Consider the following 13,732-nt stretch of genomic DNA (forward strand, 5'->3'; position numbering starts at 1 on the left):
AGTTAACTCCACCAGACTTTTAAAACATGTAAGTGATAAACAGAGGCCATGTGACCACATTAACACAACTACCACTGTTTTACTATTGCAGCCAAAAGACATTAATATTTGAGCTACAGTTAATGGATTTTTCATTGGCAAAACAGATGAACATAAAAATGGAATACAAACAGGTGTACTCGCATACAGTCAAATTAAATTAGTGAATTTCATTTAAACAAGCAAATGAATGGAAAATTATTCAAAAATCTGTCAGTTTAGGAAAAAGTGTATTACTCCTCACACTGACCCTCAAATGTAGTGTTAGTATTACTGTTAAATGCGTTTTATCCACAGCAGCGGCCAAGAAATCCACAATATGTCATTGTTTTGTTTGGTTAAATGGTGGATTTAAATATAAACCATATTTCTAAATGAAGTGGATGGTGGAGGTTTCAAGTGCCCCACAGTTACTCATTTATTCATATTATTTTAAAGTGTTATAAAAAGTCATAATTGTGTCATCTTAAGTGAAATTCACTGCAATTTCGCTGCCTAGAAATTTTAAAATAGCTTGTGCAGTAAAACACATTGTGTAATATACTGTACATTTGGTAAAACAATAATGTAAAGGTACATTTAGTAAATACATAATCACATTCTTGTACAATAATAATACAATATATTGCTGTGCTGCTATCACTATCACCAGAATCCTTCCTCTTAAAGAAGGAGGCTCACTTTTTGAGGACGATCTCAGAGGCTCCTTTGCTGTACATGCGGAAACTCCCATCAGGCAACTTGATGACAGTGCTCATGGACTTCCTGACAGAATTGAAGGTGTAGACCTTGTAAAGTTTCTCCTCTGGAATCTGGTTCCTTATTGGCTGGTAGTCCCGCTTCAGGTCTAAGACCAATCCCAGCAGGCCACACTCTGTCTTGTTTCCCACCTGTTTCGGCAGACCGCCTTCCTTATCTAGAGGCTGATGAGAGACAGAAAAAAAGAATGTCAGATGTTCAGTTCTATTTTCAGACCAATATATTTGTTTTTATGTATCTGCAGGTCATTGCAGTTTGACCGTTTTTGCTTTAGTCTAATTCTTCAATTTTTTGTTTCAATATATACAGCTATATAGCTTTTTTCTCATATGGAAAACAAAACCAACCCTGTTACAGAAAAGACAATTGGGTCTCCAGCTTCATTAAGTCATGTATTCTATTAAATGAATGAGACTTTCTTTACTTCACAGCAGTGCAAAAAATGTAAAGCTTGAAATAGCTGCTAGTGATAATTAACCTAGCAGGTAAAAGAGCTGCTCAGTGTGGGGAGATACATAGAATCAGAAACGGATGTTTATATTTCAGGCATGCAGCTAAAACCTTTGCAGTGTGTAATTGTACATGTGAGACCATGTTTGTTTACAGTACAGTATTTCAGTTTTCAAACTGTGTGACTAAATTATTAATAAATGATAAACATGGCACATGATGGCCTGTTTTTTTTAGTTTTTTGTTTTTTTTTTAATAGTGTCCACACTATAAAATAAAATTCTGATATGGCCATTAGTGTTTATTTAAGAGCTTATTGAATTATTAAGAACACAGTATTTAGAACACAGTATTTATTTTCATTAGACTGTAAGAAGTACTTTCATTGAAATGTAAAAATCTGTAAGTTATTTAATTTACAATCATAAAAAATAAAGATAGTCAAGAACTAGATTGTATTTCTCAGTGTTGCTAGAAAAACAATCACTTTAATAACAAAACTGTTGCTGATTAATGTATCAAAAAGAGATTGGTGTGTTTACCTCTGAGGCACAGGAAAAGGAGCAATTCTGTGCTTCTCAGAGCTGTGTGTCAGCAAAGCGTAGAGCCTTTTATTGTAGGTTGTGTGAGTTGTCTGGTGAGATCTGTCCATGTGACTTCAGTATGTGCACAGTGTGTGTTACATACACACTTATTTACTGTATGTGCAAGTGTGTGCATGTGGTCAGCTTGAGGAAGACTCAGTGTTGCCATGGTAACACCAGGCAAAGCACACTTGGAAAGAGAGACTTGGGGAAAAGAGGGTGCTCTTTCCGCCACTTGGGAATTCTTACTCTTTGGCTCTGTTACAGGATTCTCACTCATCGTACTTCACACATGTCCTCAAATCTGTCTGTGTTTCCCTTTTCATCCTTTCCCAGTCCATATTTACTAGTATTTCCCAGGTTGTACCCCATTCACTCACTCTTTTCCACTAAACTGCACAAATAAATAAAAGCAATAAATAAACAGTATGATTATTCATTTTTTAAAATGGAATGTTTTGCGTTTCACCCACTGTGACAGGTAAATAATGACAAATATGGGCAAAAAAATAGAAAGTGAGTTTTAGTATATGCTGTTAATGAGTATCATACAACACTGGGTTGGTTCATGTGATGTTTAATTCATTTAGATTCCTATAAGATAGTACTGAAGTGACAGCTAGTCTCCCTGGAGTCTTTCTATATAGTACTTACAATACACTTGACACCTACACTCACAGCAAAAGAACAGCTTGTCAGGTACATTCTATTTCTCCAACACACATACAGTACACACACACACACACACACACACACACACACACACACACACACACACACACAGTATTTCAAAAGCACACAGAACATAATGCTCCTGCACTGCTGCTAAGCAGACACTTTTAGTCTGTGCTATTTACCCCCAAAATAGACTGCAGGGTTGCTGTTCTGTGTCTAAACAAGCCTCCAACCAGGATCAGATTGAAAAGGACAGCTTTACATTTCAAGATTTTCAACTTCACCCACTGTTCTTTTCTCAATTCAGCACTTGCAGTATGTTGAGAAACATGTTGTATCTGCAGTGTAGTTAATCACATTAATGGCTTGGTGCACTCACATTTTCCACCTGATGACTACTTGCACCAGCTAATGTTGTTTTTGATGGACGATGCTTAAAAAATGGTGTTAGCGTGCCTCGTGAAGGTGAAGGTATGGAATTATGTTTCCATACAATTTTGAATCCAATCTACATCATTTACTGAATATACAGTAAACTGTAATGCAGTATTATATCTATAGTGTAACTACTGTGTTGGACACACATACTGTCTTGAGTTCAATCGCATGTCTATCTGTGCTCCTCTAAGAATAGACAGTGACGTATGCTGTAGACATTTTAAAACAATTTGAGGCAAATATTTGGTTATGGGCAACTTAATGAAAATTGACTTTACTTTTGAGGTATGATCAACAATATCAAGCTACAACTTTTCTGTGTATTTGGTAATTTAGCTTTCAGTAAATCAGTAATTCAGTAAAGTATGTTGCAAACGTTTCAGAAAGCTTCCTTTAGTAATACAGTATATCTGCTTTCAATGTTTGCTGAAGCATTTTAATATTCTGAAACCACAATTTCGTAAAAACAATGAAGCTATTCATTCAGTCAGACTCAGGCATAGTCCCTTCAGCTGGAGATGCTATACTATGTGCCAGTGGTTCCAGCTGAGAGGGTCAGAGATAATCATCTAAAATTTCATTAATCATTAAAACCCAATCAGAGTGCTGGCCCATGTTCACCTAGTAATTGGACATATCTGGTTAATGTTCGGCTGTGTGTCTCATAGACACAGACAAGAATATAAATACTTTATACCGAGTTTGTGGTAAATAAAAGAATTAATGCTTTTTCCTAATGACCAATGATTACATCAGGAAGACACTGCCTGTCGTTGGCTAATGAGGGCATGAAACTAATAGCCTCATCTGACTGTCTGCTAAGTGTTTGGGAGATTTACCTCCCAGCAACAGAAAAACATCGAGCTAGACCATTAAATGCAGTCCGTGTAAATAACCTCAAACCTATATTGGATGTATTATACTTTCAGGATAAACTTTAGTTAAGAAAAGATGTTTGAAACCTAAAGCACATAAACAGCAACCCAGGTATTACTTCATCTGTGCACAATATATGTTTAGTAAAAAATATTATTTTTACTAGAATAAAATTATCTTTAAAATAAATTCAAATAGCTTTTAAATAGAAAGCCATTTGGTACATATTTGGCCAAATTATTTAGAAAAAAGTCAGAAAACACAAAATGCAGAAATGCTGCGAGGTTAACAGCAGATACTGTACAAGCAGAATGTATGGAAAATGTATGTCAGCTCATTTTCTAACATCATTTACATAAGCATGTTATTGTGTCCCAGTGGGTTCATTAGTTTTTCTGTTCCCTGGAAACATTCCCGTTTTTTCCTGTTTGCTGTGTTTTAAAATGTAATTGCTTTTTCTCACTTTGCATTTAGTTTTATCTTTCTAAATGTTGCGCCTCAGTTGTTAAACTGATGGAAATGTTTTTCCTAGTTTGCTTGTGGTTCGTCTATTTGCATGTGTTTTTATTTGCAGTGGCTTGACTTTTTCAAAGCCACCATTCGTCAAACTACCTTCTGTTATATAAATAAGGTCTTGAAGATCTTAAGATTTGGGCCACTACAGTGGTTCCTTAAGCTACTGACTACTCAGACAGAGTGAACAGAAAATAAATAAAGGCAGACAGGACAACTTTTGCTTTTATTTATTCATTATAATAATGAATTTTTAGAGATTCCTCAGAGGATAAGCTTGACGTGGATTTCTACTACGCACAAGAAAGTAGCTGGCATGGGATGCCCAACACTGGCATCTCTTGGCTACTGTTGGCACATCCTGTCCTGCACGTGGCTGAGGACCAGCTGCCCTCTCCCTGGTCCTTGGGTGCACCCGCCAGCAAGGACATATGCCAGAGGGAGAGCTGGCAACTTTATTTCCTATTCCTCCTGGGGTTCTCCTTAATCCATACCTCCTGTTCCTTCCCTTTTTCTTCGATGTCCCTATTTTTACCGTTTCTTTTCACACTCAACCCCACCCTCTTCCCACACTCATTGCACTCCTTTATTTTATTCTCCTCTGTTTATGTATGGCTTTGCCATCCTCACTCCAGATGACTTTATCTCCCTAAACTATCGGTTTCCCAAAAGGCATTCAAACCCCTTTCCTCTGCCTTCCCTCCCATTCCCTGTTTGCATGTAGGAGTGGATAATATTCTTTCCACATGACTGTATCAGCCAACTGGGCTCCAGCCTAGAGGCGTGCTGGAGGACAGTAGTACGGTCTTCCATTCCATGATGAGGACACTTGTCACGCGAGTGTGGTTTCTCTCTCCTCTTCTTACATAATTTGCCCATCTTCCTTTCATCCTTTTTTGCACTAATCCTTGCTTAGCTTCACTCTCCCTACATCCCACAAAGTTTAGCCCCCTTTCCATTTGCTTTTAGCCGCTACTTCAGCTTCCAGGCTTTTCTTTCCCCTTTTATCTCACATCTCTTGTCCTGTCCTGTCTCCTCAACTGCAGACATTTGGTTTGTCCAAAAAACTAAAATAAGAGATTAGTTTTAAATTAAAACAAAATCTTGTTTTAAACCCCGAAGTCGACGATGTGTGTTTATTTGGAGGTGGAAGGTGTACTACTGCCTGAATGCAGTATTATGCACATTAATATGAGCATAAAGTCTGCACTTGCCTGACTACTCCAGTTCTCTTTACACTGAGTTTTTATTTTGAATAATGACAATCAGTCTACAAGAAATAACAAGAAAGTTGTACTGTGTATACAGTTAAGTAGTTTTAGTTGTGGTGGTTCGCAATTGCTATTTACCGCCCTATTATTACTTTCTTCTTCTTCTTCTTTTATTCCCTGCCTTTGAACTGAATTGTCACAGATGTGCAAACCTTGCAGTTTACCTTGGGCATTCACTTTGCAATAGGGCTTGCAGTTTAGTATTAAGCTAGTCAGAGGTTAAACAGTGGCTAACCTGACACAGTTTTGGTGCCAGTTTTGGTTCACTATGGTTTGGGTGAAGGTGTTGAGGCAAATTTCAGGTCAGGTTTTAAAAACTCATCTGGCTTCAACTTATAGTCTATAGCTTTGGAAGTTGTTACTTTTACCATTGTACAGCAAAGCTCAAATATTGTGTACAGACCTCAGTCACATTAAATAAAGTTGTGCCCTTTTCGATTAAACTTACTTTTAGATCTATGAAAACTTCTCTGCCATTCAGATATTAGATATTTTAACTATATTTCCTGGGGACACATTTCCAAACATATTATTTTAAATTAAATTTGAAAATCTAAACCTTGCAGTATGAATAAAAGACCTTTGTCAAGTTCAGTCGCAATGAAGAGCAGAAACAGACCTTGGATACCTGCTAGTAACTCCACTTCCCAAATTAATAAATGCATACAGTGGAGTACATGCCAAATATATCCAAAAATATTAGGTCGTATTGGCATTGTTCGCAAGTGAATCTTAAAGATTGTCAATTTATTACAACCAACCTTTCATTCTCCAAATATTTTTTTCGATGTATTTAACCAACATTATACCAACAGACAAATGCCCAATTTTGGCCGACCAATTAAAAAGTTAACCAAACAGACATGTCTGCGCTGTGCAGCCCTATACTTTGGACTGAAGATGAAAACCTTGTCCTCCAACACTTCTCCCAAACCAATAAGCCACTGCTGCAGCAGAGAAAAGAGAAGAACCAATCTAGGACACCTAAGCCATAAATGCTGTAAGGTTTCCTGCACAGAAATCACTTTGGCTTCTTCGGTCTATATGTGCCACGGCCCCATGCACCAGCTGCCCCTGGAGGTTCGCAGTGCTCTTCTCCATGGGAGGTTTGTACAGGGGCTTCCAGCTGCCTCTGGGAGAGGATCCTAGTGGTAACACTCTTCCCATACTGAACCATACAGGTGAGAGCAGTCTCTTTCAGCCTTTGGCACAGTATTTATTCCATGCATGGAGAAGAGACTGGTAAAAACAGGAGGTTTGTGATAAGTCTATGCCATACAGCTACAGAAGGAACAGATGCTTGTCATAGGACGGTTTTTTCACCCTTCTGAGAAGCACATTGTTTTTTTTTTTGCCCACATCTGTGGCTTGTGGTACAACTGGCACTGTGCAGTCTGCAGGTAGAAAGCTGGCAGATGATTCTGGACATCAATAAGTCTCTGGCCTCCTTCTGACACTGGTATTTACAGGACAGCAGATCTGAGCCACTGAAATCCACGCCAGAAAAAGTTTACCAACCTCTTCTGCACTTCAAGAATGTTCAACCAAAGTTATCCAGTGCCAGAGCAAAGAGGCAGCCAGACTGGTAACAACAAAGCTCCTACCCCTGTAAGACAACTGGGACTGGACCCAGTTGTCACACACTGTATCTATGTGCAAACATATATAGGAACATATATAGGAAAAAAAGAATGTACACATGGATCCAGACAAGCACACACACAGACCCCTAATGCATCAGTTTGCCCAGGTTGTCTTTTGCAGACAATCAGCATTCAGTATTGTCAGTATACTGACCTCATTTCAAGAGACCACGCATCATTCCCAGTGGCAAAAACTTAACAGTGGCTCCAGATTATCAGCTGTTATTCTACTCTCTTCTTTGTTCTTCAGCTTTCACTTCACATTTAAATTTTTTTGCATTGTTTATGTGACATAATAACATTGTTCATGCAAACATCTCTGAGTGTGTCATATAAAACTAGTACATTGCATGTGCACACAAAAATGCACACAAAGTGTACCTTTACACACATCTGTCATATTAGACATACCTACATGGTAGGAGGTATTCAAATCATTTATATCCTATAATTATCTAGATGGACCCAAGTCCATCTAGGCAATTGAGCACTGATCATTTCAACCAATCCCTTCCAATTTGTTTTTTAAAGTTACCATATCCTGGATAGACACCTAAGCACTTCATAACCACTTCGCTCCACTGCAGCCCAGCTGGTAGTATTTGCTGTTGCTGATTTCTCCAGTCTCCTACAATAAACCCCTCACACTTTGTCCAACATTCTAATCTTCAAATATTGTCCATAATTGTACATTTAGGGAAACAATACATCTGGCTGTAGTGAACAAGTGTGTCCATACACTCCATTCAGCCTGTTTGAAATACATTTTGCAAGTTTTTTATAGTCTGTACAAAGCAATGGCACCAGACCAAGATCACCTTTATTGGGTAGGCGTGTCAGGACAGCCCAGAGTCCAGAAACACTCATAAAACTCATAAAAGGAAGTCCATCAATTACAGAAGAGCAGCCACAGTTCAGTTGTTGGACTACTGCAGACTTTTCAGCAAAGGAAATGTTGGACTCAAGTAAATCCGATTGCGCTTCCTCCAGCCGAGGAAATCCCTCCAAGATCTTCTCTATGCTGTTAGAGTCACAGTTCTCAGCTCTAAAGAGACTGGTGTAAAAATCTATGGCTAAGTTCCTCATCTGTGATGGGTCAGAACGTGCATTATCATATTATTTTCTATCACTTTTCTTTCCAGGGGAAAAAAGAAAGAAGTTGGAGAATTATCGTCTTTGATAGTGGAATTCATGTTCCCTTTGCTTTTTAATATAGGAACCTACCTAATGCTTTCCTTTTATTATCCCAGTTTCTGTCGCTTGTCATTTCCATTAATTTTATCTTCCAATATCCCAATTTCTTTTTGTAATTCTTCTATGCAATATTTTTCTATAACCTTCGTATGATGTGTGCCGTTGGCAAAAAAATCAGATTTGTGTCTTTTTCACATCCCACCAATAACCTGTTTTCAAAACATTTTTTTTCCTCTATCTTAATTGATTCTAGGATTCGGTGAATGACCTACAGATAACTTTATCATGTATCAGTAGTACATTAAAATGCCAATAAGGACAATGTTGCTGCTGTGTTAATAAAGAAAAATCTACTGTTACTAGATGATGATCTGTGAAGCCTACCGGTACATTATAGACTTCATAACCTGTTGTTGTATGTCTGATTTATGTAAATCCTGTCTAACGTGGTCGAACTGAATCTACCCTCACTTACTTTCACCCATGTGTATTGTCTAACTGCTTGATGAAGTTTCCTCCAAACATCTGTTAAGTCATTTTCTATGATAACACTAGACAGAAAGGAGGCTAGCGATGGGTGTGTTGCATTTCTGTCAACTAAAGGTGGTGTAGTGGACTTCAAGTCTCCTCCTACTACTATCACTGAGCTGTTATCCCACTGTTTAAGTTTATCATTTTAGTTTATCATTTAGTTTATGAACAAATTCATGCACTTAGAACCAGAATTAGGACCATTCACATTTATGAAAATGAAACGTATGTTTCTAATTGTTGCTTGCACCATCTGAATTCTTCCCTGCTCAATTTCACATGCTAATATATTAGTTAAAATAAGGTGCCGTGAAAAAATGACGGCTACACCTGCACTAAGATTGGTACCATGACTCAGAAAATACTGCTCTCTCCAAGTCATACCCCATTCTAGCTCATTGTCTACTGAGCTGTGCGTCTGCTGTAAGAAGAGCACATCTATGTTTTCCGTTTTGCATGGCTCGGTTAACACTGCTCGTTTTTCTCCCTCCATTTATGTTCAAAGTTGCAGAGAAGAAAGAAGCAAACCGAACACAGTGAGAACTTTCCAAGACTGACGGACCACCCTTATAGTATTTTTTTCAATCGTAACCTCTTGTGTTTACTTAACTGTTCATGCCAAGTCCTTTTCATGAGTTTCATGACAGAGTGAATGAATCTGTCTACATTGGGTTTTTTTATACAAACTGTCTGCCAAACGTGTCATCTAGAAAATCATTAATTTCCTGTAATGAATGATCATTGCTTGTCCTGTGACACAATGTCAGAAAATTGACAATGAAACATCATCTAACATTTGATCATCTTCATTTTCAGTATTAGGTCTGTTTAGTTCACCCGTTGTAAAAATAAATGACTCTCAGTCTCTGCTGACTGAGTGCCACACACTTCTTGTCCTTCTCTGCAAGCCTTTTGCTATTACCTACTATCACTATTATCCCGCACGTAATTTATCCCTTCTTTAGCTCTGTCACAATGGTTTGTTTCAGGTTGCAGGATGGCTGTTTCGCACCTTGCTACACTACCTGCGGGCCGCTATTGACAGCACCAGTTGCGGCCTGTTGTTCACCTGAACTCCTGCCCGCAGTATCTCCTCTGTGCAGATACAATGACCGCTTATGGTCAACATCACCACATTCAAAACATTTCATGCTGCCCGAACTAGTTTAAAAGCCTTTTCAAATTTTACTTGAAAAGAAACCTCTGACATTTGTGCACTATCACTCAGATACATGAATGCTTGTCTCCGCGGAGACTGAACGTGTTGCAGTCTGGTATTCTTGCAGCTAAGTTCCACCGTTTTGAAGCCGCTAGCAAACTTGCCAAAATGGTAAAACTCTTTTTCCAACAGTTTGTTGGGGATGAAAGGGGTAACTCCTGACACAGTGATATTTGTGGAAGGCACAAACAGACACAAACAAGTCATCTAATGTCAGGTCTTTCTTGACCCGTTGATGAACCAAATGCTCCTCTCTGTGAAATCATCTGAGAACCATATGTAATTTTCTCGTGTCGAATTTGTTCTCCCACAGTGTGACCCAATACCTCCACGCACTCCACAACAACTTACACATTAAGCTCACACTCAAACTCCCATCGTGCAGTGAGAGGAGAGGAGAGGAGAGGAGAAGAGAGGAGAGGAGAGGAGAGGAGAGGAGAGGAGAGGAGAGGAGAGGAGAGGAGAGGAGAGGAGAGGAGAGGAGAGGAGAGGAGAGGAGAGGAGAGGAGAGGAGAGGAGGAAGAGATGAGAAGAGAAGAGAAGAGAAGAGAAATCATTAGGACATAGCTTTGAAACTATTCCTAACATCATTCCTCCATGTTGTGCAAACAAGCACGGAACATCCAGATGACAAAAGCTCTGTGAGCCAAAGCCAATTATAACACAGCATCACTACTCAGTGCTGAAAGAAAGGAGATCAATATAATTACAAATCATTAATTGCTCATTGTAGGTTAACCAATTGATTTTTAAAAAATTAGCATGAACACGATCTATTTTTTACATATCTACATTCTGTTGCATAATTTCTCATTTGAACTGTTTACTCATTGCCAAAAGCATGCATACTTTATAACTTACGCAATCTACCAATGTCAGAGTAGGGGTGTGTTGGTTATTTACCTTTCTTGTCTCGTGACCAGAATAATAACCTGAGCAGGTGGTTGAAGCAACATGAGCCTGAGCTCCCAGGACACTCACACAGCCATGCTAAACACACACCACTGTCCTGTGAGGACATGCACCTGTGATTTGAATACCTCCTACCATGTAGGTATGTCTAATATGACAGATGTGTGTAAAGGTACACTGAACAATGTTATTATGTCACATAAACAATGCAAAAAAATTTAAATGTGAAGTGAAAGCTGAAGAACAAAGAAGAGAGTAGAATAACAGCTGATAATCTGGGGCCACTGTTAAGTTCTTGCCACTGGGAATGATGCGTGGTCTCTTGAAATGAGGTCAGTATACTGATAATACTGAGTGCTGATTGTCTGCAAAAGACAACCTGGGCAAACTAATGCATTAGGGGTCTGCGTGTGTGCTTGTCTGGATCCATGCGTGCATTCTTTTTTCCTATATATGTTCCTATATATGTTTGCACATAGATACAGTGTGAGCAGGTACATGCACTGTAAAGTATTTGTGCAAGGTTCCGTTGTGCAAATGTGTGATTTTTTTTCCTCCAGCATAAGGTTTCTCCACTGTAAAAGTCTGTATGTGCTGACAGAAGAAGCTGAGCTATACCAGTGGCTGTATTATGAAGAAAAGCAGTAGGGGGGACTGATATGTATATCAAAGCCTTTGCCTTTGTGCCTTTTATGTAGTGCCCATCAGATACTTTCATAGCCATCCTGGCATCCCACAGTATTGGCCTCTTATATAAGAACACACCAGCCAGCATACTGCAGGACTGTGATGCTGAAGGAGTGGGGGCGGATAAGGGCTGGAGAAAGGCCTATACTAAATATTCCTCAGATATGTCACTATTCATTCTTTATTTACATCCGTCCCTTCCAACATTTACAGCAATATCTGTTATATATGTGTTGATGCCTGCACTAATGCATGTATGTAAAAATGTTTGTTTGTATACAGGGATACAAAACCAGTCTTAGTGGGTCACTGTGAGTGGCTAGTACAGTATAGTAAATCCTGTACTGTAGGTAATTACCATAGATGGCAGGTAACAAACACTAAGAGTATGTAAGCTGATATCATTTGAAGTTTAACTTTTACCTTGGTGTGTGAGGCAACTTTTTTATGAACGAAAAGATTAAAAACGAGAATAAATGTGCCGTTTAATCCACAAAGTCTAAGCTGCACTCTGCTGGTGTTTAATTCTGTTGAGCTAAGGAGCCGTGAAGGTACAATAGTCTGATGTAACGCTGCAAAGCATTTCTGCAGGTTTTTCAGAAGGGATAACATCCTGTAATTGTGGCACGACTCTGGAGAAAAATGCTGGCAACAGGGGCCACCTCATAGTTCCAACAGGAAAATGAGTTTATAGTTCACAAATATGGGATGCAACTATAAATGCAAATGATAAACTTATCTTTGAAATGTTGCAGATTCTTCACTCCTGATCACTTTTTATATGCAGGATTGAAGGAATAAAGTCCAATTTTGTCACTGTACTCCATCTATGTATTTTGTGTACCTGGTTATAGCACAAGGGTTGGTAGAATCTATCCCAAATGTCACTGGCTGAGAAGAGAGGTCCACCTGGACAGGTCAACAGTCTTCATCAAGGCCAACAAAGACAGACCCCCATTCACACTCACTCACATTCACACCTACTTACATTGAACCCAAGGTTGCTGCTGGTGGGTCAGGTGAGCACCTTGCATGACAGCCAATGCCATCAGTGCGTGTGTGTTTTTATGTGTGAATGGGTAAATGAGAACCATTGTGGACGTGCTGTTTTATATGGAAATGTCTGAAAAGATGACACTATGCAAAATTGTTAATGTGTTTATTTCGGAGCTATAATTAAAATTGTTGCAAATAATGCAAAAAAACTATACAACTCTAGCTTACAGAAATCTATATCCATTCCACACACACAGACAGACAACACTGCAAGTTTTCCCACTTCCTTAAACTTTCATAGAGCCAAAGACTGCAATGAGTGACTGAAGAGTCACCACATTTGACCCTATATGAACAGTATAAAGAACCTTCATTTAAACAAACACATTCCCGGTGGAGACTTAATTATGCTAAAGTTCATGCTGTAGAGTGGAAAAAAAAACGCAAAATTAAAATAAATACATTATGCAGAGGACTGGAATATAAGCTGTGTAGCCGTTTTATATATTTAAATATTGCCCTTTAAACTGACCTTAAAAAGATAAAACCACAGTGTGCAAAGTTGCATAAAGCCTGGGAGACACAATTATGTACTTATCTGTATGTACTAAGTGACTGTTGCTTATATGTGTCTACCTTGTGTCAAAGAGTGAAAGAGTTTATATGTACATAAAGCTCGTCATCCTAGAAACCTTAGTCAGTCAGTTGGATCCTTCTATCACAGATGTCCTGCCTGCTCACCTTATTCCTCATGCAGGTTCAATGGGCCATTTGTCAAGTTGGTCAGCCACTCACTCTTAAAGCGACAGTCAAAAATGGTGTATACATGGCCACGCCACAAAAAAATCTAACACAGACATGTTGCTCTTCTGATATAAAGACATTTTGCTTTCTGCAATCTTTGCTTTTAAGGTTAAAAAATATTCATTTATTTAACCAGGTAAA

The 13,732-nt window shown here is 38.7% G+C and overlaps 1 protein-coding gene across 15 annotated transcripts in view; it reads right to left on the reverse strand.

The window, feature by feature from the left end:
* atp2b2 (ATPase plasma membrane Ca2+ transporting 2) overlaps positions 1-13,732 on the reverse strand; it is a 115,795-nt gene that overhangs the window by 17,828 nt on the left and 84,235 nt on the right. For all 15 annotated transcript variants that reach the window (XR_010914418.1, XM_067504281.1, XM_067504282.1 and 12 more), the window contains one exon: positions 721-962. Coding sequence is in view for 14 of the 15 variants with exons in the window: in XM_067504281.1 (XP_067360382.1) it covers positions 721-962 (242 nt within the window). In the remaining variant the exon portion in view is untranslated. The remainder of the gene's footprint in view (positions 1-720; positions 963-13,732) is intronic.

This window comes from Channa argus, chromosome 5, assembly GCF_033026475.1.
Source record: "Channa argus isolate prfri chromosome 5, Channa argus male v1.0, whole genome shotgun sequence".
NCBI classification, from domain to species: domain Eukaryota; kingdom Metazoa; phylum Chordata; class Actinopteri; order Anabantiformes; family Channidae; genus Channa; species Channa argus.